We start from the raw sequence: 27,459 nt of genomic DNA on the forward strand, positions 1-27,459 counted from the left end.
AGAAAACCTCCCCCCTCAGCTTTTCTTCAGGGACTCAGTACACCTGGCTTAGTTTTTTTCTCTCCTACCTCCTACTTCAAGCCCTTACTTGATCATTTGAAGCAAAAGCCAGAACCAGGGAAACTAGAGGAGGAGTCAGGGAGCTGCTGCTCCTATTCCTGGAGTGGTTCACCTCTCCCCTGCCCAGTGGATGGTCCAGACCCAAGGAAGGAGTGATTTGAAAACTAAGGAGGGGCTCAGGTAAGAGTAACATTTGCTTTTTTAGGCTCTCTTAAATGACTCCAGGTTAAAACAGACATACGAGAGGACTGTTCAAACCCTAAGCACGTTGGTGGCTCTGTGCTTAGGAGATACCTCTTTTGGAACCCAACCCTATGCCCCTGCTTGGCTGGGTGCCTTTCAGCGCCCTCTGCACATCTGCCACCACATGCCCCTCTTCTTGTCTGTCACCGTATCTTTGGCCCTCCCCATCTGTAGGTTCTGCATCGCAGATTCAACCAGCCTCAGATTTAAAATACTCAGAAAAAAACATCGTGTTTGTACTGAACATACACACTTTTTTTCTTGTCATTATTCCCTAAACAATACAAGCATAACAACTGTTTACATTAGGTATTATAAGCAATCTAGAGGTGATTTAAAGTAGATGGGAGGCTATGCATTGGTTATATGCAAATACTAAGCCATTTTCCATCAGGGACTTGAGCATCTGCAGATACCGAGGGACCACTGTGGAGCTTGCCCACCCACTGCACTCAACTCAGAGGGCGTCGCCCACAGTGCCTCACACAACACACTCTGTAAAATGTGTGCATTCCTCTCGAGTGACCATGTTAATGTGAGGGGTGCTTCCAGGACCTGACTGCTCTGGGCCATATCATAATTTTCTGTTTAGTATGAGAAACCTGACAGGGAGGTAAAGGGGTCTTGGAGGACCTTGTCCTCTGGCCATAGCTGGTCTCATGGGAGCATCCTTGGTGGAAACTCCCACTGCAGCTATGTGGGGTTTGCTGGGTACCTCTCATTGTGCATCTGGTATAACCTCAGTTCTGTTAGCACCAGTAGTAGCCCCTAGCAGCAGGCTCTGAGCAGGTGGTTATGTTATGACCTAGAGGTTGCCTTCCTGGGCTTTGTCCAATCACCGCTTCTAACTTGGACTTGTCAGTACCTTTGTGCCAACCTTTTTGGACCAGCTTGGGACACTGTTTTTATGTGAGTGTTCCCAGGTATTTTCCATAGCTCCATTCCTTCTTCACGCAGCAGTCTGGCTGTTTGTCCTCCTTTATCTACAGCCTGATTCAAAAACATGAAATTAGCCTGCACACTGCGAGCCCTTCTTTTGTGTACACCACCGACTAAACCAATGAGAGCTGATGTTATCTAGCTGTACGTCGGGTATGCCTCGTTTAAAGGCATTCTCTACTGTGCAGTGTCTGACACTTGGGGAATCTGATTGTTTCTGGGGTTTGTTTGTTTTGAGATAGAGTCTTGCTCTGTCGCCCAGACTGGAGTGCGGTGGTGCGATCTCAGCTCACTGCAACCTCAGCCTGCCGGGTTCAAGTGACTCTTCCGCCTTAGCCTCCCGAGTAGCTGGGACTACAGGCATGCGCCACCACGTGGGCCCAGCTGATTTTTTTTTAAAATTTTTACTAGAGATGGGGTTTCACCATATTGGCCAGGCTGGTCTTGAACTCCTGACCTTGTGATCCACCCACCTCAGCCTCCCAAAGTGCTGGGATTACAGGCGTGAGCCACCGTGCCTGGCTGCTTCTGGTGTTTTGAGATGGGGTCTCTCGCTCAGGCTGGAGTGCAGTGGCATGATCTCGACTCATTGCAGCTTCAACCTCTTGGGCTCAAGTGGTTCTCCTGCCTCAGTCTTCCGAGTAGCTGCAACTACAGCTGCATGTCACTATGCCTGGCTAATTTTTGTATTTTTTTGTGGAGACAGTTTTGCCACGTTGCCCAGGCTGGGAATCTGATTGCTTTTATCCCCGTTTTTCCTCAAAAAAGCTAGTGTTGCAATCTTTGTGAGTTGGTCAAGGTACCTGTGTGGGAGATGTGCAGTCTCAACTGACATACATGTCATTTCCTGCCTGTCATTTGTGGCCATAGCTGATGTTTGCACAACTTCATGGGAAGAGCAAACATTGGTGGTTATAAACCCTTGGGTAACATCCAGTGCATTTATACCAAACTGATGTGAGGAAAAGCACAGTAAGGTAGCATCACCATTCCAGGTGGTTGGTTTGACCTTAACAGTTTTAGGGGAGCAGAGCCAGCGTCTGGGAAGAACTGAAATGGAAGCAGAGATGGCAGTCCCTTATGTGGCAGCAGCCCATGTAAGAGGTGATGTTCCTCTATCTGCAAAGCAGAACAAAACCTTTTACCCTTTCTCCCAGAGGCCCTCTCAGCCAAGCATCCTTCAGTGAGCAGAGAACAGGCCTCAGAACAAACTCCTTTTGGGACCCCCCTCTCATTCTTTTTGAATTAAGGTGGACTTTTCCTTTATATACTGATACTGAAGTCTCAGATCTGTTTATTAAGAAGTATGAAGGGGTGGGCATGGTGGCTCATGCCTGTAATCCAAGCACTTTAGGAGGCCAAGGTGGAAAAATCATTAAGCTCCGGAGTTTGAGACCAGGCTGGGTAGGAAAGTGAGACCCTGTCGTTGTACAAAAAATAAATGAGTGAGGCGTGGTGGCACACACCTGTAGCCCCTGCTATTCAGGAGGCTGACGCAGGAGGACAGCTTGAGCCTAGGAAGTCGGCTGCAGTGAGCCATGATCGCATCACTGCACTGCAGCTTGGGTGACCCTGTCTCAAAAAATATGAAGATGTTGATAAAGTTCTTAAAAAACTAAAAATCAATTAGTTAAATAAAAAATAAAAAATCAATTAGTTGCCAAACATGAGTAAAATTGGAAAGCAAGGTTGTATTTAATTGTATCTGTTCCCTCTCCACTGTGAGGCTGGATAATCTATTTGCATAACTTGAGTGTTTGCAGTCTGGTTCAAGGGTAGGGTTGGAGCCAGGCCTGGCCCACCCACCCTTCCCTATTCTGGGACCGAACTGTTGGCCTTCACTCTGCCCTTCCTCACCAATCCTCCCCTGTACAGACAACGCAGCATGATTCTGCTGCAGGGTGTGTGGCCTGTCTTGAGCAATTCCCTTTCTCTGCCAGCCCTTATTTTCTCTCCTAAGCAGAGATGACTTGGCTGCCCTAGTGCCTAAGCTGGGACCTCTCGTGAACTTTTCCTTTTCCATGGCCAGTGGTCTTGGCTTTAGGCCCCTCAGATTTCTAAGTCTGTGCTCCGTGCAGGGTCTTGAAAGGAAACTGCTGCACACTTGAAATGAGTAAATTCAAGGATTTATTATAAGGGTGTAGATATAGGGACAAGCCCTCCCCAGTATTTGCAGGGCCCACGGCAGGAACACAGAGAGCCCTCCTGCAGCACATCCCCTCCAGCATCCTCCCACCCTCTGTACTGAGCCACGCCTCAGCCACTTCTCAGGATGAAGGGATCTGTCTGGAGGACAAAGCTGGGGAAGGGCTGGAGGTCCTGAGGTTCTGGGAACCTAGGTAACGGTTTATAAGGGGAACAAAGATTCTGGAACAGTGCCTGCCCCCTTGATCCTTCAAACTCCTTGCCCATGAAGAGGCGCAGGGCAGGAAGGCCAAAGGATTGGCCCTACTAATGTGCAGGAGCTGGTGCAGAGGCCCCAGCTGCCTGGTTGGGGTTAGTAGTGGGCGGGGTAGTAGTGGGCAGGGTAGTAGTGGGCAGGGTAGTGGCTGCACATTAGAATCAACTGTGGAGCTTTTAAAATTCCCAATGCTCAGGGCACACCCTAGACCTATTAAATCAACCACTGGGGGCGGGAGCTCCCAGGTGATTCCAGTTGCAGGTGGGGTTGAGAACTACTGACACGTGTAATAGAACCACGGGGTGATTGTGGTTGGGATGATGGTTCCCAGGTCTGGTGGAAGGAGGAGGGTGGTTGCTAGGATAGGAAGGAACACAGACATGGCAGGCAAGGAGCCAGGGAATGAACACCTTGAGCCTCAAAGGGCCTGGAGACCACCGATGCACCACTCCCAGCATAGTCTCTCTGACAGTGAGCAGGATGAAGGGGAGGGAGTGGACCTAGAGGGGCAAATGTGAACCAGAAACAGCCTTCTGTGGGACATTTCAAGCAGGGAAGAGAGTCACTATTTTGTCAGAACAAGCCTCCCCCCAGCTCTTCTTCAGCTCCCCAAAGGCCAGTGCAAAATTTCCTTCCTTCTCCATGCCTGTGGAAGAAGGAAACCTATTTCCTAAAACTTGATGATCCCTAGGAGGCCCTAAATGCACACCTGGGAAGCTGTTCACCAGGCTCTAGATAAAATTCGTTCCATCCAACAGTTCCAGACCACTGCAATAAAGCAAGTCATGAATTTTCTGGTGCATATACAAGTTATGTTTATGTGATACTGTACTAAGTGTGCAATAGCATTATGTCTAAAAAACAATGTACATTAAGGAATGCTTTATTGCTTAAAACATGCTAACAATCAGCTGTGAGTCATAATCTTTGCTGGTGTATGGTTTGCCTCAATATTGATAGCTGACAACTGATCAGAGTTGGTGGCTGCAGAAGGTTGGGTGGCTATGGCAATTTAAGACAACAATGAAGTTTGCTGTATCGATTGACTCTTCCTTTCACGAAAGATTTCTCTGTAGCATGTGATGCTGTTTGATAGCATTTTACCCCCATTATAACTTACTTCAAAATCTCAAACCTCTCTGTTGTCATTTCAATGATGTTTGTAGCATCTTTATCAGGAGTAGATTTCATTTCAGTTTCTGCCAGTAACCTCAGCACTTTGGGAGGCCACGGTGGGAGGGCTGCTTGAGCCCAGGAGTTCAAGACCAGGCTGGGCAACATAGGGAGACCTTGTCCCTACAAAAAAAACAAAAACAAAAAAAAAGGTGTGGTAGTGTATGCCAATAGTCCCAGCTACTTGAGGCGCTGAGGTGAGAGGATCACTTGGGCCCAGGACATCGAGGCTGCAGTGAGCCATGATCATTGCTACTGCACTCCAGCCTGGATGAGAGTGAGGAAAAAAATAATTTTTTTTTTTTTGAGTTGGAGTCTCGGTCTCCCAGGCTGGAGTGCAGTGGTGCGATCTCAGCTCACTGCAGCCTCCACCTCCTGGGTTCAAGAGATTCTCTTGCCTCAGCCTCCCAAGTAGCTGGGACTACAGGTGTGCACCACCATGCCTGGCTAATTTTTGTATTTTTAGTAGAGACGGGGTTTTACCATGTTGGCCAGGCTGGTCTTGAACTCCTGATCTCAGGTGATCTGCCCGCCTCGGCCTCCCAAAGTGCTGGGATGACAGGCCTGAGCCACCACGCCCAGCCAAAAGAAACACTTTCTTTTGCTCATCCATAAGAAGCAACTCCTTATCCATTCAAGTTTTATTATGAGATTGCAGCATTTCAGTCACATCTTCAGGCTCCACTTTTAGTTCTCTTGCTGTTTTTCACCACATCTGTAGCTACTTCCTCCATGGGTCTTGAACCCCTCAAAGTCATCCATGAGGATTGGAATCAACTCATAAACCCTGGGATTTTTTTGTTTTTTTCACTCTATTTTTATTTTATCTTTTCTATTTTACACAAGATGTTTATTTTAAACAACGAGAGGCTAGACTTGAAGGTGAAAGTAGAAAGGATTCTAAGCCAAACTCCTGTTAATGTTGATATTTTGGCCGGGCATGGTGGGTCACATCTGTAATCCCAGCACTTTGGGAGGCCTAGGCGGGCGGATCACCTGAGGTCAGGAGTTTGAGACCAACTTGGCCAATGTGGTGAAACTCTGTCTCTACTAAAAATACAAAAATTAGCTGGGCATGGTGGTGAACACCTGTAATCCCAGCTATTCGGGAGGCTGAGGCAGGAGAATTGCTTGAACCCGTGAGGTGGAGGTTGCGGTGAGCCGAGATCATGCCACTGTACTCCAGCCTGGGTGATAGAGTGAGATCCTGTCTCAAAAAGAAAAAAAAAAGAGTTGATATTTTTCCTCTTTCCATGAATCACAAATGTTTTTAATGGCATCTAGAATGGCGAATCCATCCCAGTTTTCAGTTGACTTTGCCCAAATCCATCAGAGGAATCACTATCCATAGCAGCTGTAGCCTTACAAAATCTATTTCTTAAATAAGACTTGAAAGTCAAAATTACTCCTTGAGCTATTGGCTGCAGAATGGATGTTGTTATCGTGCATGAAAACATTAACCTCCTTGTATATCTCCATCAGAGCTCTTGGATGACCAGGTACAATGTCAGTGGGCAGTAATAATTTGAAAGGAATCTGGTTTTCTGAGCAGTAGGTCTCAATTGTGGGCTTAAAACAATCTGTAAACCATGCTGTAAACAGATGTGTTGGTATGCAGGCTTTGTTGTTCCATTTACAGAGCACAGGAAGAGTAGATTTAGCATAATTCTTAACAGGCCTAGGATTTTTGGAATGGTAAATGAACACTGGCTTCAACTGAAAGTCACCAGCCGTATTAGCCCCTAATGAGAGAGTCAGCCTGTCCTTCCCAAGCTTGGAAGCCAGGCACTGGCTTCTCTCTAGTTGTGAAAATCCTAGATGGCATCTTCTTCCAATAGGATGCTGTTTCATCTCTATTGGAAATCTGTTGTTTAGTGTAACCATCTTCATCAATTACCTTAGCTAGATCTTCTGGATAACTTGCTGCTTTCTCTTACACTTTTATGTTACAGAGACAGCTTCTTACACCTCATGAGCCAACCTCTGCTAGCTTTTGACTTTCCTTCTGCAGCTTCCTCACTTCTCTCAACCGTCAGAGAATTAAAGAGATAGGGCCTTGTTCTGGGTAAGGCTTTGACTTAAGGTAATGTGGCTAGTTTCATCTATCTAGACCACTAAAGCTTTCTCTGTATCAGCAATAAGGCTGTTTTGCTTTTTAAATCATTTGTGTGTTCACTGGAGTAGCATTTTTAATTACTTTCAAGAACTTTCCCTTTGCATTCACAACTTGGCTGTTTGGCACAAGAGATCCAGCTTTCAGCCTGTCTTGGCTTTTGACATACCTTCCTTACTAAGCTTAATCATTTCTAGCTTCTGATTTAAAGTGAGAGACATGGGACTCTTTCATTTGAACACTTAGAAGCCTCTGTAGGGCTATAATTGGCCCGATTTCAATATTGTTGTGTCTCAGGGAATAAGGAGGCCTGAAGAGAGGGAAATGAGGGAACAGGAGGTCAGTGAAGCAGTTAGAATACTATTACACATTTATTAAGTTTGCTCTCTTATACAGACAGTTCGTGGGCCTCCAGAACAATTACAATAGTAACATCAAAGATCACTGATCACCATAACAGATATAATGAAGAGATTTGAAATATTGTGAGAATTATCAAAATGTCAGACATGATGAAGTGGGCACATACCATTGGAAAAAGGGCGCTGATGACTTGCTCAACGCAGGGTTATCACAAACCTTCAATTTGTAAAAAACCCACGGAGAGGTGTGACAAAGCAAAGCGCAAAAAAACAAGGTATGCTTGTATAAAGGAAAAAAAGAATGTAAAATGTCTCAAAGGAGTAGCAGAACTCCCTTAAGCCAGTACCAGTGGCCCCTGAACCAGAAAACAGTTATTTCCTCCTGTGGATACTAGACTTAGTCCTCTTTATTTTGAATGCAACTGTGAAACTGCTGATCACAGAAGATACTCTCTGCTCCTATCGTTCTTTCATCAGCCTTGGGTTGGGAGGTCTTTCTGTTCCATCTACCATCAAACCACTTGGCACTTTCATTCCCAAATTGAGAGCAACATACTTACACTCCAGAAATGTTGTCTTGACAATTTTTTTTTTTTAATTAGGGAAATAAGCTGCTGGAAAGGGTAGGAAAGTTCTTTCCTCAAAATCCAGGTGTCTTCTGAAGCCATACAGAAAATGCTAAAATACCACACCCAAAGGGAAGGTGAGGTCAGGAACAATCTCATATGGATCTAGAGGTATCAATGCCACAGGACCCCTTTTTTCTTTTTTTTTTTTTGAGACGGAGTTTCGCTCTTGTTGCCCAGGTTGGAGTGTAATGGTACAATCTCGGCTCACTGCAACCTCTGCCTTCTGGTTTCAAGCGATTCTCCCGCCTCAGACTCCTGAGTAGTTGGGATTACAGGCACACACCACCACGCCTGGCTAAATTTTTTTTTTTTTTTTTTAATTTCTAGTAGAGATGGGGTTTCATCATGTTGGCCAGGCTGGTCTCGAACTCCTGAGCTCAGGTGATCCACCCACCTTGGCCTCCCAAAGTGCTGGGATTACAGGCATGAGCCACCGAACTTGGCCTTTTCTTTTTTTCAGATAGAGTCTGCTCTTTCGTCCAGGCTGGAGTGCAGTGGCATGATCTTGGCTCACTGCAACCTCAGCCTCACAGGTTTACATGATCTTTCCACCTCAGCTTCCCGAGTAGCTGGGATTACACGTGCCCACCACCACAACCGACTAATTTTTCTATTTTTAGTAGAGATGTGGTTTCACCATGTTGGTCAGGCTGGTCTTGAACTCCTGACTTCAGGTGATCCACCCACCTTCGTCTCCCAAAGTGCTGGGATCACAGCTGTGAGCCACCACGCCCAGCCCACAAGACTCTTTAATGCAAGCTTGTTCAACCGGTGGCCCATGAGCTGCATGCGGCCCAGGATGGCTTTGAATGTGGCCCAACACAAATTTGTAAACTTCTTAGAACATCATGAGATTTTTAGCAATTTTTAAAAAATAGCTCAGCAGCTATTGTTAATGTGTTTTATGTGTGGCCCAAGACAATTCTTCCAATGTGGCCCACAGAAGCCAAAAGATTGGACACTCCTGCTTAATGCCTCTGAGTTTTTTTTTTTTTTTTTACTCAACTGGCTCTAGCCCATTTTCAACACTTAACTAGTGTCATCAAATACCTTCTGCCAATTTTCTTTTTTTTTTTTTTGAGACAGAGTTTCGCTCTTGTTGCCCAGGCTGGACTGCAATGGTGTGATCTTGATCTCAGCTCATTGCAACTTCTGCCTCCTGGGTTCAAGCGATTCTCCTGCCTCAGCCTCCCGAGTAGCTGGGATAACAGGCATGTGCCACCATGCCTGGCTAATTTTGTATTTTAGTAGAGACGGGGTTTCTCCATGTTGGTCAGGCTGGTCTTGAACTCCTGACCTCAGGTGATCCACCTGCCTTGGCCTCCCAAAGTGCTGGGATTACAGGTGTGAGCCACCACGCCCAGCTAATTTTCTCTTTTTAAAGGGCAGCATTCATTCAAAGGCTCCTTTAGATCCCTCCCACCACCAGAGTATCTCTGACTCCTCCCTACAAAAGGCACAACAGAAAAGTCATTGATGTAACTCTTTAGTTTACTATCCTCTTTCTTGGAGGAAAGATTATCCCACTGGTGGTTTCTGGTTTTGTTGTTGTTGTTGTTTTGAGATGGAGTCTTTCTCTGTCGCCCAGGCTGGCATGCAGTGGTACGATCTTGGATCACTGCAACCTCCGCCTCCTAGTTTCATGTGATTCTCCTGCCTCGGCCTCGAGTAGCTGGAATTACAGGCATGCACCACGACACCTGGCTAATTTTTTTTTGTATTTTTAGTAGAGATGGGGTTTTGCCATGTTGGCCAGGCTGGTTTTGAACTCCTGACCTCAGGTGATCTGCCTGTCTCTGCTTCCCAAAGTGCTGGGACTACAGGTGTGAACCACAGCGCCCAACTTTTTTTTTTTTTTTTTTTTTTGAGACAAGGTCTCACTCTGTCACCCAGGCTAGAGTACAGTGGTGCAATCACAGCTCACTGTAGCCTCAACATCCCAGGCTAGAGTACAGTGGTGCAATCACAGCTCACTGTAGCCTCAACATCCCAGGCTCATGTGATCCTCCCAGCTCAACCTCCTGAGTAGCTGGGACCACAAATGCACACCACCATGCCTGGCTAATTTTTCAATTTTTGTAGAAATGGGGTCTCACTGGCTGGGCGCAGTGGCTCACGCCCGTAATCTCAGCACTTCTTTGGGAAGCCGAGGCGAGCAGATCACGAGATCAGGAGATTGAGACCATCCTGGCTAATGTGGTGAAACCCCATCTCTACTTAAAAAAAAAAAAAAAAGCCAGGTGTGGTGGCAGATACCTGTACTCCCAGCTACTCAGGAGGCTGAGGCAGAATGGTGTGAACCTGGGAGGCGGAGCTTGCAGTGAGCCGAGATCGCGCCACTACACTCCAGCCTGGGCAACAAAGTGAGACTCCATCTCAAAAAAAAAAAAAAAACAAAAATGGGGTCTCACTATGTTGCGCAGGTTGGCCTTGAACTCCTGAGCTCAAACAATCCTCCTGCCTTTGGCCTCCTAAAGTGCTGGGATTTCAGGCATGAACCACTGTGCCCAGCCCTAAAAAAAATTCACTTCAACAACTATCTAAGCACTGGAAAATACTCTTTGCAGTGTATTTTCTTACCAAGTCGGCTGGTGGTGGTTTTCCTCATTGAGTTTCAAGGTTGAGGTGCAGATGGCTTGCCCAAGAGTCCAGTTTCAAATTTTCTGGTACATTTTATTGATGCAACTTTTAAATAATCTCCCCACTACCAATGACAAAGTTATCCTTAATTCCTCCCAATCTGTTTCAATCTGTTTCCTGCATCAATCATGACATAACTCAGGATGGAGAAATCTCCCTTTAAACACCAGATGGGAGCATGCTTTAAACTGCTGCCTGGAAAGACAGACTGAAGGACAGTACCACCAAAGCACACACCCTGTTCGAGAACCCTTCCGTTTCCTTGCCTATTTCCTCCTGTTGCTTGCCAGCCTTCTGCTCCAGATAAAGGGGCAGTATGACCATGGCAATAACTCCTGAGAGTATCCTGGCTGGCCTGGCTCTTCCACAGTAGTCACTCTTGGTATCTTCTCCACCATCTGCAGGTGGTCCTTCTCTACAATAATCTAATCTGAAGGGTACCGCTGACTACCCACCTGGGAGAAATTAGTTATAAAAAATAAGGGTGTTGGGTTGGGGAGGGATTCTCCAAAGCTACTCAGGCATCTGAGTGGTTCCAACATTTCCCTTTTCCTCTTGTCCTGAAGAAAGTCTGGGCAGGTTCCACGTGGGCTTCCTAGAGGCCTTCTGCCCCAGGGGTCTGTTGCACAAAACCAGGTCATTGTAGGTCACATGCATCAAATGATGGCTACCAAAGAAAAACACGTCTTTAGGGAAAGTATGCAACCAGCTTCTCAGCTTGGGAAAGATCATTGTTAATACCACCATAATCCATAATTTTAAAAAATATATTAACAAACATTTTTTCTTACCTGGCAAAAAAATTCTACAAACTTCTTCTATAATTTGTAGAAAGTACTCCAGGGTTCAATCTCATTCTTGCTACCCTCGATGTAGCAGTGCAAATGAACAGTTTGAAAAAGACATACACATTAGCAAAGTACTGTTAAAAGATTTATTGCAGTAATACAATAAAAGTTTAGAAAACATTTGTATGACTCAAACTGGTTTGGAAGTTGCAGAGCAATGGGGAATTCCTGCAACATGATACTGTGAGGAGATTCTCGGACACTAGTCCTCTAACAGCATGCCACTGAATGCTCTTCCCCAAATTAAGTGAGTCCTTACATGAGTCCCGTCCACTCTACCCAATGGTGATATACTGTTTTTCCCCCTTACAGATGTGCAAAACTTTTCTTAGTTATATTCCATAACCAAAAAATGTCTTTAACAGACCATTTTAAGCAGCCTGTTTGGTGCCTGTGGGTTTTTATTAGTATTACTTTGTTTCAATAAATCATTTTAAAATGGAAAACATGACCAAGTTCTATGGCTTTTTGTTTAAACAAAATACCAGCTTCAATTTTTTAAAAAGCTGTTTACATATGGTTCTGGCACCTACATGAAAGATTTTAATGAGCAGCAAAAAGAGTAGAAAAAACAGTGGTTGAAATGTATACTTAAGAGTATTTACAGGGTGGATCCAGTGCAAAATAATGAAACCCAAAATATTTCAGCAGTGTAAGCCAGTATGTTGTTGGTGTTCAAAACCACAAAAGGGTTCGATCACTTAACCCTACGTAAAGTGCCTCTAGTTGATATTAACAACAACAAACAAACAAAATATATCCTATCCATAAAGTTCCCACATCTTTGTAAATTTTGTGGAAGTACTCTAGATGAGTTTGTGATCTCTGGATTCTATTCTTTAGCTTCATCTCACATTCATGGTTTCCTAAGAGGCTTAAGAAAACCATGACTGTTGTGCATCTCTCAGCTGAAGTCAATCTCCACCACCAAGCTCCAAATCCCACTCTTACAACTCGTGAGACTAAGCTCTTACTTCTGAGGGTTTTAAGTAGCTAGACAACTCTTACAAGATCGTTAAGTTTATTTGTTATCTGTTCAAGTCTACCATCTTCACTCTCTACAAACTCCAGAACTGGATGGGAAAATGGAAGCCCAGCAATCAATCATGAAGCTGAGCACTTAAAACAGAGATCCCAGCAGTGTAGAAGAACCCATAAGGGGCCGGGCGCGGTGGCTCACACCTGTAATCCTAGCACTTTAGGAGGCCAAGGCAAGCAGATCACCTGAAGTCAGGAGTTCAAGACCAGCCTGGCCAACATGGTGAAAACCCCGTCTTTACTAAAATACAAAAATTAGCTGGGCATGATGGCAGGTGCCTATAATCCCAGCTACTCGGGAGGTTGAGATGGGAGAATCGCTTGAACCCAGGAGATGGTGGTTGCAGTGAGCGGAGATGGTGCCACTGCACTCCAGCCTGGGCAGCTGAGCGAGACTCCGTCTCCAAAAAAAAAAAGACCACCCACAACGAGAAAAGCCTACTTCCTCCTTTCATGGAAAATTCATAGAGCCAGGGAATTTGTGACTACCGGGTAGAAATAAACTCCCTTCTGCAACTCTACCCAAAACTATACCAAACACCAAATATACCATTAGCAAAAGCTATATAGCACCTCGGACTTGGAGGCAAAGTATCAACTACAATTATTATGATGAGAAAAGAAGGTGGGGCATGGCAAACCTCTGAATGATTTATCAGAGGTGCTATCATGCCAATCACATAAGATATGGTAATAATGCCTGTTAGGACTCTCTCATAGGATTTCTTTTGGTAGTTGTTACATAGGATTTTTTTGCAGTTATTAAAAATAAAAAACTACTTACATATTTGTACATAATGCCTCTCTCATTATAGTTTTCTTGTAAGATTGTCACTAAAAGAATGACAAGACACATGAGCTGAAAATGATCTCCTGGTGAGGGAAATTCTTTTTTTTTTTTGAGACGGAGTTTCGCTCTTGTTGCCCAGGCTGGAGTGCAATGGCACAATCTCGGCTCACTGCAACCTCTGCCTCCCGGTTCAAGCGATTCTCCTGCCGCAGCCTCCCGAGTAGCTGGGATTACAGGCGTGCGCCACCACACCTGGTAATTTTTTGTATTTTTAGTAGAAACAGGGTTTCACCACGTTAGCCAGGCTGCTCTCAAACTCCTGACCTCAAGTGATCCGCCCGCCTTGGCCTCCCAAAGTGCTGGGATTACAGGCGTGAGCCACCGCGCCTGGCTGGGAAATTCTTTATATTGTGCTTTCCCCAGAACAGAGCAGAGTAGCATCAGCTGTAAGGATCTGCGCTGCATTTCTGAGCAAAGCTGTGTCCTCAGAGCAACAAAGAGTTCGGGGAAACAAGTAGGATGGTTTCCCCTGAAAACACCTGCCACCTACTCAATCCCATAGAAAGAAAGTGGACACCACAAGAATGACCAGAGGCCACTTAACTAAGTGGCTTTTCCCCTGTGCCCAGGCAGGCATTGAGCTTACATAAGGGAATGACCTTCATGACTTATTTTCACCCAGAAAAGATAGATATAAGTTCAATTTCAAAATGCTCATAGTGTGGATGGCAGGAATTCAATCAACTAGGTAAGAATAAGCTTAATTCCCCTCAGAATACAAGAAAATAGTTAAAAACTCTCTAGACATTATTGCAGCCAGGATTTCTTCCATTTATGGATGTAGGTCCTAAAGAAAAATACTTTCATTTTCTTTGGTGTGTGGGGGAAAGAAAAACAGGAATGTCGGACAAACTACGACAGAGCAGCATGAATAAAATACGTGTAACTCACCCCCCGCAAACAAAATCAAAGGACCAAATTAGAAATTTCAAATTGCCTGCTGGTTCTCATACAAAAAACAATGGCAGAAAAACTCTTACTAAAGAGCTTTTATCTTTCATGTCCTAATAATCAAGAATCACCTCTTGTGATTCAACCAACCTCTAAAACTTAAAGTGTCAGGAACAGTCTCAGCACCGCAAGGACCAGCACACTGACCCATATCTGCGGACCCGGTGGCCCGGGCCCAGAGGGAACCCAAATCAACTGCTTCCTTGGCAGAACTGGCCACACGCACAGGTCCTCCTTCCACCAACACTGGTCTGGGTAGAAAGACCTTCGACCCCTGTCCTATTATCATAAGCATGTTGGTCACCATCACAGGCCACTTGACAAATAGAAATGTTTGTCTCCCTGCTTAAAAAAACAAAACAAAACAACACTTTAACCTCTTTGTTCCAGACACTATCTTAACTTAAACAGAAAATGTTTACTAGAGTGTAGTGGGAGAAGAACTTTCTTGATGCAGATTTGGCATGTTTTGGTCCATGCTCATTAACGGTGTCCAGTGTAAGCTTTAAACCAGGAGGTCACCGAGGCTGCTGCAGAGGAGATCATCCCACCTGCACTGCTGCTCGCGATGGGTGGGGACGCCTGGGTGCTCTGACTCTGGGAGACTTCCACAGACTGGGAAGGGATATCACAAAACCGGGGACTAGGCAAGTTCTCCCAGTCTGTGCCCAGGTCGGTTTCTTCATCGCTGACGCGCTCATCTCCGCTCTCATCTGATTCTCCAGCAACTCCGGGATCCACAAATTCCATGGACTCCTCAAGGTCTGCTCGTACTTCAAAGGGCCCTGACCTGTGTGCAGACAATGAGGGTCTCTTTAGGATAACAACCATTCTCAACACCAGAAAATATGCCATCTTCCTGAAGGCCCTCACCTGAGGGGATGAGGGACGCCGCACACCCCATTCATTCCCCAAGTCTGTGCAGCACTCCGTGTTGACATATGATTGCGTTTTCCTTTACCCAAATAATCTCCACCCAAGTTATAAATAAAATCATGATACCACACTTTCCCACAAGTCTGCCTACTTCATTGGTGATGACCGTGCATAGGAAAAAAACCTATTCACTGAGATGGCCCATGCTGGTCCTAAGTCTGACTTCCTGTTGTAAAGAACTGCAGTGTCTACAAAGTAAATACACGGCACTCCAATGAGACAATTCTAACAAAAAGCCACTTGATGTATACTCTGGATATTATTTAGTGTAATAAGTAATAAATGGTATACAAAGAAAACTCAGTGGGTTCCTGTACATATTTAAAAATATCACCACAATTTTCTAGGACACATTTCTAGCACAGAATGAGGCACAACTGTTTAGAATATATTCAGAGGCAATGTTGTATATTTCTGCACTGTATTTCAGGAGAAAACAATTTTTATTTCCCAAAGGTCCCTAATAACACCCTCACTGCCAAGTCCAATAACCCTTTCTTAGGCCTCATCCTCTTTGCTGGCACCTCAGCACAGGGAACCGAGTCAGCAAACCTCAGAAGCCTTTCTGCATTTCTTTTTTTTTTTATTTAGACAGAGTCTCGTTCTGTTGCCCAGGCTGGAGTGCAGTGGCGCCATCTTGGCTCCTGCAACCTCCACCGCCCAGGTGTAAGCGATTCTCCTGCCTCAACCTCCTGAGTAGCTGGGATTACAGGCACCTGCCACCATGCCCGGCTAATTTTTGTATTTTTAGTAGAGACGGGGTTTCACCATGTTGGCCAGGCTGGTCTTGAACTCCTGACCTCAAGTGATCCACCCACCTCTGCCTCTCAAAATGCTGAGATTACAGTTGTAAGCCACCACGCCCGGCCGCCTTTCTGCTTCTTTTTCCCTTCCCTTTCAAATGCCCCTCAGCTCCTGCTCCAGGGCAGCCAGGCTGCATGTCCTCCCTGTAGGCAGCCACCCCCACCCACTGCCTTCCAGGGAACTGCCCTGCAACCAGCTACAGGGTGGGACCAAGGTGCCACTCTCTCCCTGCTGCTGCCCCCAAGATAAGCACACGATGCCTTGGTTCATTTAAGGGTTTCACTGATAACGACTTTGGGGAAAATAAGAGAGGTCGAAATAAATAGCAGGCAGAAATGAGAGCCTAGAATTGTATAGCTTGCCATTTCAGCCTATGGTCCCAAATTCTCCACAGCCTTCACAATGATGAATGGCCAGCACTGGCTTCCAACGCACCTCACCAGGTCTGCACCTTTGACTCACTTTTTACAGAAGCAAGCAGCCCTCATTCCTCCCAGACACCTGTGCTTCCCAGCTGGATTAAGCAATAATAACAGCTAACATTTATGCTCCAGGGACTGTTTTTAGGGCTTTATTAAATTGGAAGATACGCCATGGGGTTTCCCACTTGGTCTCCAGTGAGCAATTTACATTTTCAAAGAGCCCCTCAGGCCGGACGCGGTGGCTCACACCTGTAATCCCAGCACTTTGGGAGGCTGTGGCAGGCAGATCACGAGGTCAGGAGATCGAGACCATTGGCTAACACAGTGAAACCCTGTCTCTACTAAAAATACAAAAAATTAGCTGGGCGAGATGGCGGGCACCTGTAGTCCCGGCTACTCAGGAGGCTGAGGCAGGAGAACGGTGTGAACCCCAGAGGCGGAGCTTGCAGTGAGCCGAGATGGCGCCAGTGCACTCTAGCCTGGGCGACAGAGCGAGACTCTGTCTCAAAAAACAAACAAAAAAACAAAGAGCCCCTCAGACTAGGGGTGCTCCCAAGTTTACTAGGCCCCACCCTGCCCAGAAGTCAGTATTTTGCAAGGGTGAAAGGAGTAGGACTTCCTACTGCCCCTTGAATTTCTCTGCCAGCAAACTAATGGCCACTGCAGTTTTTAGCTCTGAGCACCCTCTTCTCAAGTTTCTCCTTGCACTTCATTTCTTTTCTCCCCTTTTTCTTTTCCTTGGCAAACAGTTCTACTCTAGAGCCATCTTTTCCGATTCCTCTCCTAGCGCCACTCCCAAATATCCTCTGGTTACTAAACCCTCAGGCTCATCTCAGATATCTGAACCAGTCTCAAAACTTTAGCTGGCTGGGACTCCTCCCCTCCCACCTCCCGCTCTGTGTCTGGGGTCACCAGGGCTACCTGTTATCATTAACTAAGCCCCCTTTCCATTCTCAATTTGTCACCCTGGCCCAGGTCCTCACCATATCACCACTTCCCACCTGCCTCCTCTTGCTGGAGAGCTGCCTCTCTCCTCCTGGCACGCACCCACTAAAAATGTTCACAATTTAAATTCCTTCCCTGGGCTCCCTCCTTTACTAAACCCAAGATGCTCTGATTCTGTTCTGTTCAGCTGTGCAGTCTAGGGGACCTCAGAACTGACTGCCAGGCTAAGTCTCTCATCTTCCCCAGGATCCCCCAAAGGTCCCAGTCAGCTTTTTACCACAGCTCACTCCTCCCTTCCTTCTTTCCCTTTCTCCCTCCCTCCCTTCTTTCCATCCTTTCTTCCTCACTCCCTCCCTTCCTCCTTCCCTCCCTCCCTTCCTTTCTTCCCCAGTCAGCTTTTTCCACAGCTTGCTCCTTTCTTCGCTCCTCCCTGCTCCCTTCCTTCCTTCCTTCCTTTTTACCACAGCTCCTTCCTTCTTTCCTCCCTCCCTCCAAGGCTCAGCCTGTTTTCTTCTTTGATGCTGCCTTCTCTAATCCTGGGGTCTTAGTTTTCCCAGGAGACAGGAAGAAGGGACAGAGAGGAGGAAATGACATTTCCTCCAGGCAGAGTTCCCGGTGGACTCCGGCTCTCTGCGTGGAGAAACCCACCTGGCATGGAGCAGGCGCTCAGCTAAGTACAATGAAAAGCGACTGAATGGAAGACTCCTCAAGGGGCCAGTATGGAACAATTTTGGTTCCAATGATCAACCTACATTTCTGAGAAGCCACAGAGCAGGAGGAGGGTCCTGGCAGAGGCCCCTGCGATGTTTCTCCACCCAGTGCCTCTCCCACTTCTAGATTAGAGATACATCACCTGCCTGCCAGACCCCAAGCTAGAGACACAGCACACACAACCAAGTAGCAAAATAATTCATCCTATTTTGCTTAATGTCTTTGGGGAATAAAGATTATAAAATCGTTTCCTAATTTTCAGTTTAGCTGAATAATGGATATCTTTTTATTCAAGACCCTGAACCAGGAATACTCATTTTCTCATGGTGCTGCAGGGAGGTATTCTACCAATTAAGGCAACAAAAGGATCTTTCTAGCTTTGTAAAAGTCACTTTTATAATATATCCTATTTCAAATATGTGGGAGTGTGTGCATTGATGGATACAGAAACTGCACAAAGGATAAGCAATGGGCAAAATATTAATAGGTCAATCTGGGTAAGGGTGTATATGACTGTACTATTTTTATTACTTACTTTTTTATTTTGAGATGCCGTCTCACTCCGTTCCCCAGGCCAGAGTGTAGCGGCACGATCTCAGCTCACTGCAAACTCCGCCTCCTGGGTTCAAGCGATTCTCCTGCCTCAGCCTCCCAAATAGCTGGGGTTACAGGCACCCGCCACCACGCCCAGATAATTTCAGTACTTTTAGTAGAGATGCAGTTTCCCATGTTGGCCAGGCTGGTCTCAAACTCCTGAACTCAAGTGATCCGCCCACCTCAGCCTCCCAAAGTGCTGGGATTACAGGTGTGAGCCACCATGCCTGGTCCTATTTTTATTTTTTTGTAATTTTTCTGTAAGTTTAAATTTGTTTCAAAAAAAAAAAAAAAGTTTATCTTTTCAGAATAGAATCCTCAGTTGTGCCGGTCTGAACAGAAACAGGAAATCCCACCCAGGTTCCATTAACAATCTTCTCTACACTTTGATTCTGATGAAGCAGGTGTGAAAAGGGGACTTTTGAAGTTCTACTTCCTGTCCTCTGGCCATAAACTTAGATGTGACTCACAGCCTAATTGTGTGTGCAATTCTCAATGGAAAACCTGACTCAAGAGTAAGCCTACAGAAAACTTCAGACCTACAAAAATTCACCTCCAGTATGAGTGCCTTTTTCCCTCAACTACCAGCAACACTGGATTCATCGAGCCTTCCTATTTTTGTCAAACTGATGGTTGCAAATGGAAACTTGTTCTGAATTGCACTTTAAGTTTTTTATTATTTTAATTTTTTTTTTTTAAAAGAGATGGGGGTCTCACTGTGTTGCCCAGACTGAAGTACAGTGGCTATTCACAAAAGTGATCACAGTTCACTGCAGCCTCCAACTCCTGAGCTCAAGTGATCTGACTACTTACATTTCTTGTGTGAGCCGCATGTTTTAATCTTTTGTCTATTTTTCTAACAGGTTGTTGGTCTTTCCTGTACTGATTTGAAAGATTTCAGTTGTCTCGATTTTAATCTGTTGTCTGTTATAGAGGTTGGGGAACCTATCTATGACATGTCTTTTAACTTTGTTTATGGCAGCTTTCACTAGACACACTCAGAGTTTTGACACAGGAAGATGTCTAACTCCTTTCCTTTATGGTTTTTGGGTTTTGTGGCTTACTTGGGAATTCCCTCACCACCCTATCATTATAAAACACTGTCCTTTTGCTTATTTTATAGCTGTATTTTTTTTAAATAAGGTTTTTTATATCATCTGGATTTTATTTTTGTATATAGAATGTGGTATGAACTCAACTTTCCCCCCATATGAATACCCAACTGGCCCAACACTATTGAACCATCATCTGATTCAACGCCTCCTCTATCATAAGATTATATTTCCACATATACAAGAGTCTGTTTCGGGACTATTCTGTTCCTCTAATCACTCCACCTATTTGCATGCTAACAGCACTCTGTTTTAATTACCTTTATGCTATGTTTTAAATGGACCAACCCCATCCCTCATTATTGTTTTCAAAACTTCCTTGCAGACTATACTTCTAGTTGAACTTTAGAATCAGCTTGTCAAAGCTCCATGAAATACGATCAGTCTTCCTTTTGAGAAGTAGCCCTTTTGCAACACTGAGCCTTCTCATCCTGGAAAATCATAAGGGTTTTCCCTGCCTGTGGCTTTCTTGCAGCTCCGCTCCTCATACGGTGTGTAGAGCCATTCAAATAATACATGTGGAATAAAAATAAGCTTCATAATTTTTATAATCATTTTACATATATTTTATTAAGATCACTGCTATAGAATTTATAGTTTTTGCTGCTACAGTAAAAGGAATACTTTTTCCATTAAATTTCCAAACTGGTTGTTGTTGGCACACAAGACAGCAACTGTTTTTTGTATGTTTATCTTTTTCTTTGTGAAGAGACAGGGCTTCATTCTGTCATCCAGGTTGGAGTGCAGTGGCACAAACTCCCGCAGCCTGGAGCTCCTCAACTCAGGCGACCCTCCCACCTCAGCCTCCACAGCAGCTGGGACTACAGGCATGCATTACCACGCCGGGCTAAATTTTTTTTTTTTTTTTTCTTTTTGTAGACATGGAGTCTCACTATGTTGCCCAGGCTGGTCTTGAACTCCTGGGCTCAAGTGATCCTCCCACTTCAGCCTCCCAAGTAGCTGGGATTATAGGCGTGAGCCACCATGCCTGGTTTGAACTATCATTTCAAACAGTTTCTTAGTTCTCTTGGATATCCAGTTCAATAATTATACCATCTACAATACTCCCAACTTAGTTTCTTTCTTTCCAATATAAATACACTTCACTTCTTTTTAAAAATGCTTTGCCTTGGCAAGGCCTTCAGAGCTGTTAACACAGCACTGATAGTAGGCATCCTTGATTGTTCCTATGTAATCTATTACATAAATTACATCAGTATCTATGTAAGTAACGTGCCATGAAGTATAACTTTCCTTGTAGGTTTATGATAGATATCCACTAGTAATAATCTACTTTTAACTTGCTAGTAATTTTTCCCCCTAATTATTAATGGGAACTGCATTTTATTTAATTCTCTTCGGCATCTATCAGGTCGATCTTATGTTTTTTCTTCTTTAATCTGTTAATGTGATGAAATAATAAATACTGGTTAACTGCATGAGTGTCTACTACTGTGGAGTCAGCCAGGTGTGCACTGAGACCCTGGCTCCACCACTTGTACTGGCTCTGTGACCATGGCCATGAGTTACTTGACCATACTAAGCTTCAGTTTCTCCTGTCTATAAAGTAGGAATAATATCCAAGGCAAGTAAAGTGGTTGGCCTTGTGTTAATAAATAGTGGCCCAATAAATATTAGCTCTTATTAGTAAGGATAAATTTCCTAATTTGAGCCCTTTACAGGTAAGGTACAGAGAGGATGGTGAGTAAACTCACAGAAACCAACCATCAAAACTGGGATGGATTTCTAATGTTCACGTTTCCATGGCTCATGAACCAATGAATGGGATCAGGGGTGAGAGGCATGAACTCCCTGTAAAATGGCACAACATTGTAAGTATATGTGCAGTTTCCTGGCGAGTTCACAGCTTTTTATAAAGGAGTCTATGTCCCGGAAATGTTAACTATCTGAGGTGGGGAGGGGGAGGAAGCATAAGACAATGGTTAAAAGCAGATTATCACTGAAAGTTAACTGCTGCATGGGGGAAGCCAGGCACACGCGTTAGTGGACGAGGCCTCCCCTAATGCCTTGGGTTTCAGTAGATGGATGATGCGGAAGGGAAACCCAAAAGAACTTTCCCGCCATTTGTCTTTTCTTGAGTTCTCTTTCAAAAGTGTAAATATATAACCATATCACATCTCTGCAGAAATGTATGGACAGACTGCTAAGAGCAAGGAAAAAAGGGCAAATGCCCAGCACAGGCGTGCCTGGATGGAACGAAAGCTAAGTCTCGTACAGTACGTGCTTTCATGGGCTGAGAGAATAAAAAGATCTCACACACCAGCCCTGGTTGGTATTTTTTGTTTAACTGTTTTTAAGCTCATTGATTTCAAACCAGTTCATCCCCTACACCTCTAATACCTTTTCTCTCCAACAAATGGTGATCAGATTGACTCAGTGATAAGAAAATTGTGTGGCCAGGCATGGTGGCTCAAGCCTGTAATCCCAGCACTTTGGGAGGCTGAAGCGGGTGGATCACCAGAGGTCAGGAGTTTGAGACCAGCCTGGCCAACATGATGAAACCCTGTCTCTACTAAAAATACAAAAATTAGCCAGGCATGGTGGTGCGCACTTGTAATTCCAGCTACTTGGGAGGCTGAGGCAGAAGAATCGCTTGAACCCAGGAGGTGGAGGTTGCAGTGAGCTGAGATTGCACCACTGCACTCTAGCCTGGGTGACAAGGGTGAAACCTCGTCTCAAAAAAAAAAGGAAATTGTGAATTGTTACGACGGACAAGGAGTGAGGAGGAGCAAAAGAAAATGCGCAGGAAACAGGGCAGACACTAGGTAGGGCTAGAGAGTTCACAGCTTTTTATAAAGGGGTCTATGTCCAGGAAGGGCTGGAGAAGAAATAGACGCAGATCCAAAGACATGGCCTTTGGACTTCAGGGAGAGCACAAAAAGGCACTACTCCAGGAACATGTGGGTTCTTCAACTGCGCTTCAGGTATTAAAAATGATTGATATTAATTTTTTCTAAGACATGATTACAAAAAAAACCCCATAAAAGTTCAAATATAATTACCTTTGTTTCTTTCTGTATGGGACTCCACTATTTTTGTCCGGTTTGAGGAGTTTGGGATTAGGGAACACGACTCTACTATGCCAACATACAACTCCTCTAACAGGATTCACAAAAACACTTAGAGAAAAGCAACAAATATCTTCTTACCTGCCTAGGTGTTCAGAGCTTGGACTGACCAGGTACATTAGATTCCTGAGGGTATGCAGTGGTTGTAATTGATCTAAATTTACATGCTAAAAAAAATTAAAGAATTGGTTAATATTTTCAATTATTTAACAAAGTAAAAATTAGTTCACAACCTATTTTTCATACCTGAGAAAAACAAAGGTAAAGAATATTTGCATTCAGTTTCTTCACTGCTCGAGTAAATTTCTGCTTGCTTAGATTTTCGCCACAAAATTCACTGTAAAACAAACATACAATTTATAAAGTTGCATTTTTTGAGAAAATTCTATGTTAAAATTTCCATTTACAGTACAATTAGGTATAACACATACTCTGTGCCCTTTTACTCCTTAGTAAATTGCACTTAAAGACTTTCTAAGAATACACCATTCCCCTCAGAGAACAATTATACTGCATCTACACAAATTACAAATGCACGTACCCTTTGACCAAGCAATTCCACTTCAGGACATTTATTCTACACAAATATCTGCACACTAATGAAATGAAAAATGTGCAAGATTATTTCTTGAAGCATCAACAGCAGACTGGTAAGATCTTGACACCTTTACAGAAAGGCAAACTATACAACCGTCATCTGCTTTATGCAGAATAGCAGTCAAAGGCTTACAACGGCCCTATGAGGCCCACAAGATTTGCACCCCATCTTCCTCTCTGCCCTCGTTATTCTATCCAGGACTTTGCAACTGCCGTTCTTTTTACCCACAGCCTCTTTCCTTAGGGGTCCACACAGCTTGCTTGCTGCCTCCCTCCCTTCCTCCCTCCCTCCCTCAGTTCCCCTATGATCACACACCTGCCCACTCAAACACAGCAAGCCCCTCTCTCACCACATTCCTTTTCTCTTACCTTGTTTGTTTTTTAGGCAGGGTCTCACTCTGTCACCCAGGCTGGGGTGCACTGGCATGATCATAGCTCACTATAGCCTGCAGCCTCAATCTCCTGGGCTCAAGCGATCCTCCCACCTCACCCTCCCAAGTAGCTGGGACTATAGGTGTGTGTCACCATATCCAGCTAATTTTTTTTTTATTTTTAGTAGCGACAAGGTCTCACTATGTTTCCCAGGCTGGTCTCGAACTCCTGAACTCAAGTGATCCTCCTGCCTCAGCTTCCCAAAGTGCTGGGATTACAGGCAGGCATGAGCCACCATACCTGGCCCTCTCATCCTGTTTTAACGTTCTCCACAGCACTTACTGCCATGTGACGTGCTGTTGATTTGTTTACTATTTATGCTGGGCCCTCCATGAAAATGTGAGCTCCAAGAGGGCAAGGATTATTTTTTTGTCAGCAATGTACCCTCCAGTGTTGGCACACAGTAGGTACTTCATAAATATGTGTTACATAACTAAAAATTTTAAAAGCAAAGTGTAAACAGTGTTTATTTAAAGGGGGAAGATGATGGCCAGGTGCAGTGGCTCATGCCTGTAATCCCAGCACTGCGGGAGGCAGAGGAGGGCGGATCGCTTGAGCCCAGGAGTTCAAGACCAGCCTGGGCAACATAGGGAGACCCTGTCTCATACAAAAAAATACAAAAAAAAATTAGCCAGGTGTGGTAGCATGAACCTGTAGTCCCAGCAACTCGGGAGGCTGAGGTGGGAGGATCGCTTGGGACTGGGGAGGGATGGAGGTTGCAATGAGCTAAAATCGTGCCACTGCACTCCAGCCTGGACGACAGAGTGAGACCCTGTCTCAAGAAAAAAGAAAAAAGCAAACTTTTAATTTTTTAAAAAAATTAAAAAGAATAATAATTTTTTTAAGTGGGAGAAGATGGTAATAATATGTTTATATATGCTTGAAATGCAATGATAGTTGGAGGGTAGTAGGAAGATTGTAGTGCAAACTGGGTAGGCTGTATATCTTTAAATTTTCTGAATTTTATTTATTTTTGAGACGAAGTCTCATTCCGTCATTCAGGCTGGAGTGCAGTGGTGTGATCTCAGCATCACTGCAACCTCCAGCTCCCAGGTTCAAGCGATTCTTCTGCCTCAGCCTCCAAATAGCTGGGATACAGGCGCAGGCCACCACGCCCAGCTAGTTTTTGTATAAATGTTTTTAATTTTAAACCATGTGAGTTTTTCATTAAAAAACAACAACAACAACAAACAAAAAGAATTCAGGGCAGGGCACAGTGGCTCACCTGTAATCCCAGCACTTTGGGAGACCGAGGCAGGTGAATCACTTGAGGTCAGGAGTTCAAGAGCAGCCTGGCCAACATGGCAAAACCCCCCTCACTCCTAGAAATACAAAAATTAGCCAGGCATGGTCATAGGTGCCTGTAATCCCAGCTACACAGGAGGCTGAGGAGGGAGGGTTGCCTGAAACTGTGAGGTGGAGGTTGCAGTGAGCAGAGATTGCACCACTGCACTCTGGCCTGGGGGACAGAGCGAGACTCTGTCTCAAAACAACAACAACAACAACAACAACAACAACAACAACAACAACAAATCAAAGAATTCAACGGCTGCAATTTAACATATGAGGATCTGCAGCAAACCCTCTGAACATCCTGATACTCCCCTTTATATTCTCTGTGGTCTTCTGGAAGACTTCACGTACAACTGTAAGATAATGAAACGAATCTGCACATAAGGCTTTTGAAATTAATCTCAATATTTCAATCCGACCTTCTCTGTCTTGGTAATACTTACATTCTTATTTTTGGTTTATTGGAATAAATAACGACAAAATAGAAACTTGAAAGAGCCATGATAAAGATGACATTACCACCTTCAATTACTTGCCTGTTGCAGAGCTTTTTGGGAAGATTTACATCAAGTATATGAGACAGAATGTTGACCAGCTGAGTTGCATAGCACAGCGCAGCACTGATGGTGTAGGCAGGGTTACTCTGCTCCATGTCTGCAGTAAGAAAACAACCACCATGTACAAAACCTTAATTCCAACAAAACTACTAATGATCCACGAGTTTATCATTTATGATTTTATCATGATAGCACTGTTATGTTTTAGTGCTTACTTAATAGACGCTCCATGACCAGACATAAATGGTCCATTATTTGTGTGTATATATATATATATATATATATTTTTTTTTTGCTGAGAGCAATGTAACAGAGCAAATGGGCCTAAATAGACCCAACATAAATGAAATTAAAGTCTGACCTGTGTGAACCTGATAACGTAATATCAAAACAATAAATGCCCAACTTGAATGTCACCTCCCCAGAGAGGGCTCTCCTGACAACCCTACGGAAGAGTCATCCCTTCCTCTGTACCCCATCCTGCCCCAGGATGCTCCCCTAGTTCCTTCCACGGCACCCACTCAATGTACAGCATCTCGATCATTTACTTGCTTCCTACCTTTCTCCCCTGAGAAGGGCAAAGGGCCACCTCTGTCTTGGTCACCTTTATATCTCCAGCACCCAGCAATGTGCATGACACAAAGCACGAGCTCACTAAATATTTACTGAGTGACGAAATGAACAATCTTTCTCCACCAAAGAGAAACTGCAGGGGTTTTAAAGGGTTTTCCCATTGGGGCCTTTCAATCTCCATTTAGGACTACTAAAACACATTACAAAGTTATACACTATAAATATGGGTCTAAACGGGTTAAATATACTTCTTTAAATAATGTCCTCTTATATAAACAAGACAATATTAACCCTCAAAAGGTGAGACATCTAAAAAATGTTTTCAGTCCATCAAGTGATGAATGAACAAAATGTGGCTTATCCATATGATGGAATATTACTCAACCATAAAAACGAATGAAACACTAATATATACTATCATGTGGATGAATCTTGAAAACATTATGCTAAGTGAAAGAAGTCTGACACAAAAAGCTATATATTCTGTGATTCCATTTATATAAGTTGCCCAGAACAGGCAAATCTATAGACACAGAAAGCAATGTGTGGTTGCCAGGAGCTGAGGGGAAGGGAGAGTGGGGAAATGTGACACTTTCATGCCATGGGGTTTCTGTCTGGGGTGATCAAAATGTTTTGAAATGACATGGAGGTGATGGGAGCACAGTGCTGTGAATGTACTAAATGCCCCTGAATTGTTCACTTGAAAGCTGTTCATTTTGTTACGTCAATTTTACCTATAACTCTCTCTATATATAGATTTCAAAGGATATGCTGCTTCTCACCAGGCCCCTGGGTTGTTTTCTTCTCCTCCACCCAGCTGTAGTAGGCAGAGTAGTCCCCATTGTTAGGGAGGCTAATCCAAGGCCCTGTAATGCTAATGCTGGTGTCTCCGTTGTGATCGTCACAGACCCATCGTCCTGAGAGGTAAGTTGTCCTCCGGGCTTCAGCAAGCTTGCTCACAGTGCTGGAGGTCATGGCACTGTCACTCTCTGAAGACACATCTGCGGGGTCTCTACAAGTAGGAAGACACACACGGATTTTCAAGAGAGAGGGTTTTTAAGGGCATGCAATATACCTGCAAGACATGCTAGAACGTCGAAAAGCTGCCTATGAGCACAGGAATTTTACATTAAATTTTTATTTTTTA

At 44.4% G+C, this 27,459-nt stretch overlaps 2 protein-coding genes across 16 annotated transcripts in view; one reads left to right on the top strand and one right to left on the bottom strand.

The window, feature by feature from the left end:
- The window catches only part of FBXO34 (F-box protein 34), a 114,627-nt gene that overhangs the window by 83,732 nt on the left and 3,436 nt on the right, over nucleotides 1-27,459 (top strand). For 3 of the 15 annotated variants that reach the window (XR_008620884.3, XR_008620873.2, XR_008620874.2), the window contains exon 4: nucleotides 82-240. The gene's annotated coding sequence lies outside the window, so the exon portion shown is untranslated. Of the gene's footprint in view, nucleotides 1-81; nucleotides 241-477; nucleotides 552-2,259; nucleotides 5,168-6,768; nucleotides 6,990-10,702; nucleotides 14,040-14,972; nucleotides 15,405-21,453; nucleotides 21,604-21,917; nucleotides 22,969-27,459 lie in introns of those variants that run through there. The other 12 variants (XR_008620883.3, XR_008620878.2, XR_008620882.3 and 9 more) reach the window with 11 other exon arrangements.
- The window catches only part of ATG14 (autophagy related 14), a 45,430-nt gene continuing 29,451 nt past the window's right edge, over nucleotides 11,481-27,459 (bottom strand). The window contains exons 6-10 of the mRNA XM_003831680.5: nucleotides 27,095-27,324; nucleotides 25,719-25,836; nucleotides 23,107-23,197; nucleotides 22,942-23,027; nucleotides 11,481-15,037 (exon numbers count right to left, since the gene is read on the bottom strand). Coding sequence (XP_003831728.1) covers nucleotides 14,731-15,037; nucleotides 22,942-23,027; nucleotides 23,107-23,197; nucleotides 25,719-25,836; nucleotides 27,095-27,324 — 832 coding nt within the window. The 3' untranslated portion in view covers nucleotides 11,481-14,730. The remainder of the gene's footprint in view (nucleotides 15,038-22,941; nucleotides 23,028-23,106; nucleotides 23,198-25,718; nucleotides 25,837-27,094; nucleotides 27,325-27,459) is intronic.

This window comes from Pan paniscus, chromosome 15 (assembly GCF_029289425.2).
Source record: "Pan paniscus chromosome 15, NHGRI_mPanPan1-v2.0_pri, whole genome shotgun sequence".
NCBI classification, from domain to species: Eukaryota; Metazoa; Chordata; class Mammalia; order Primates; family Hominidae; genus Pan; species Pan paniscus.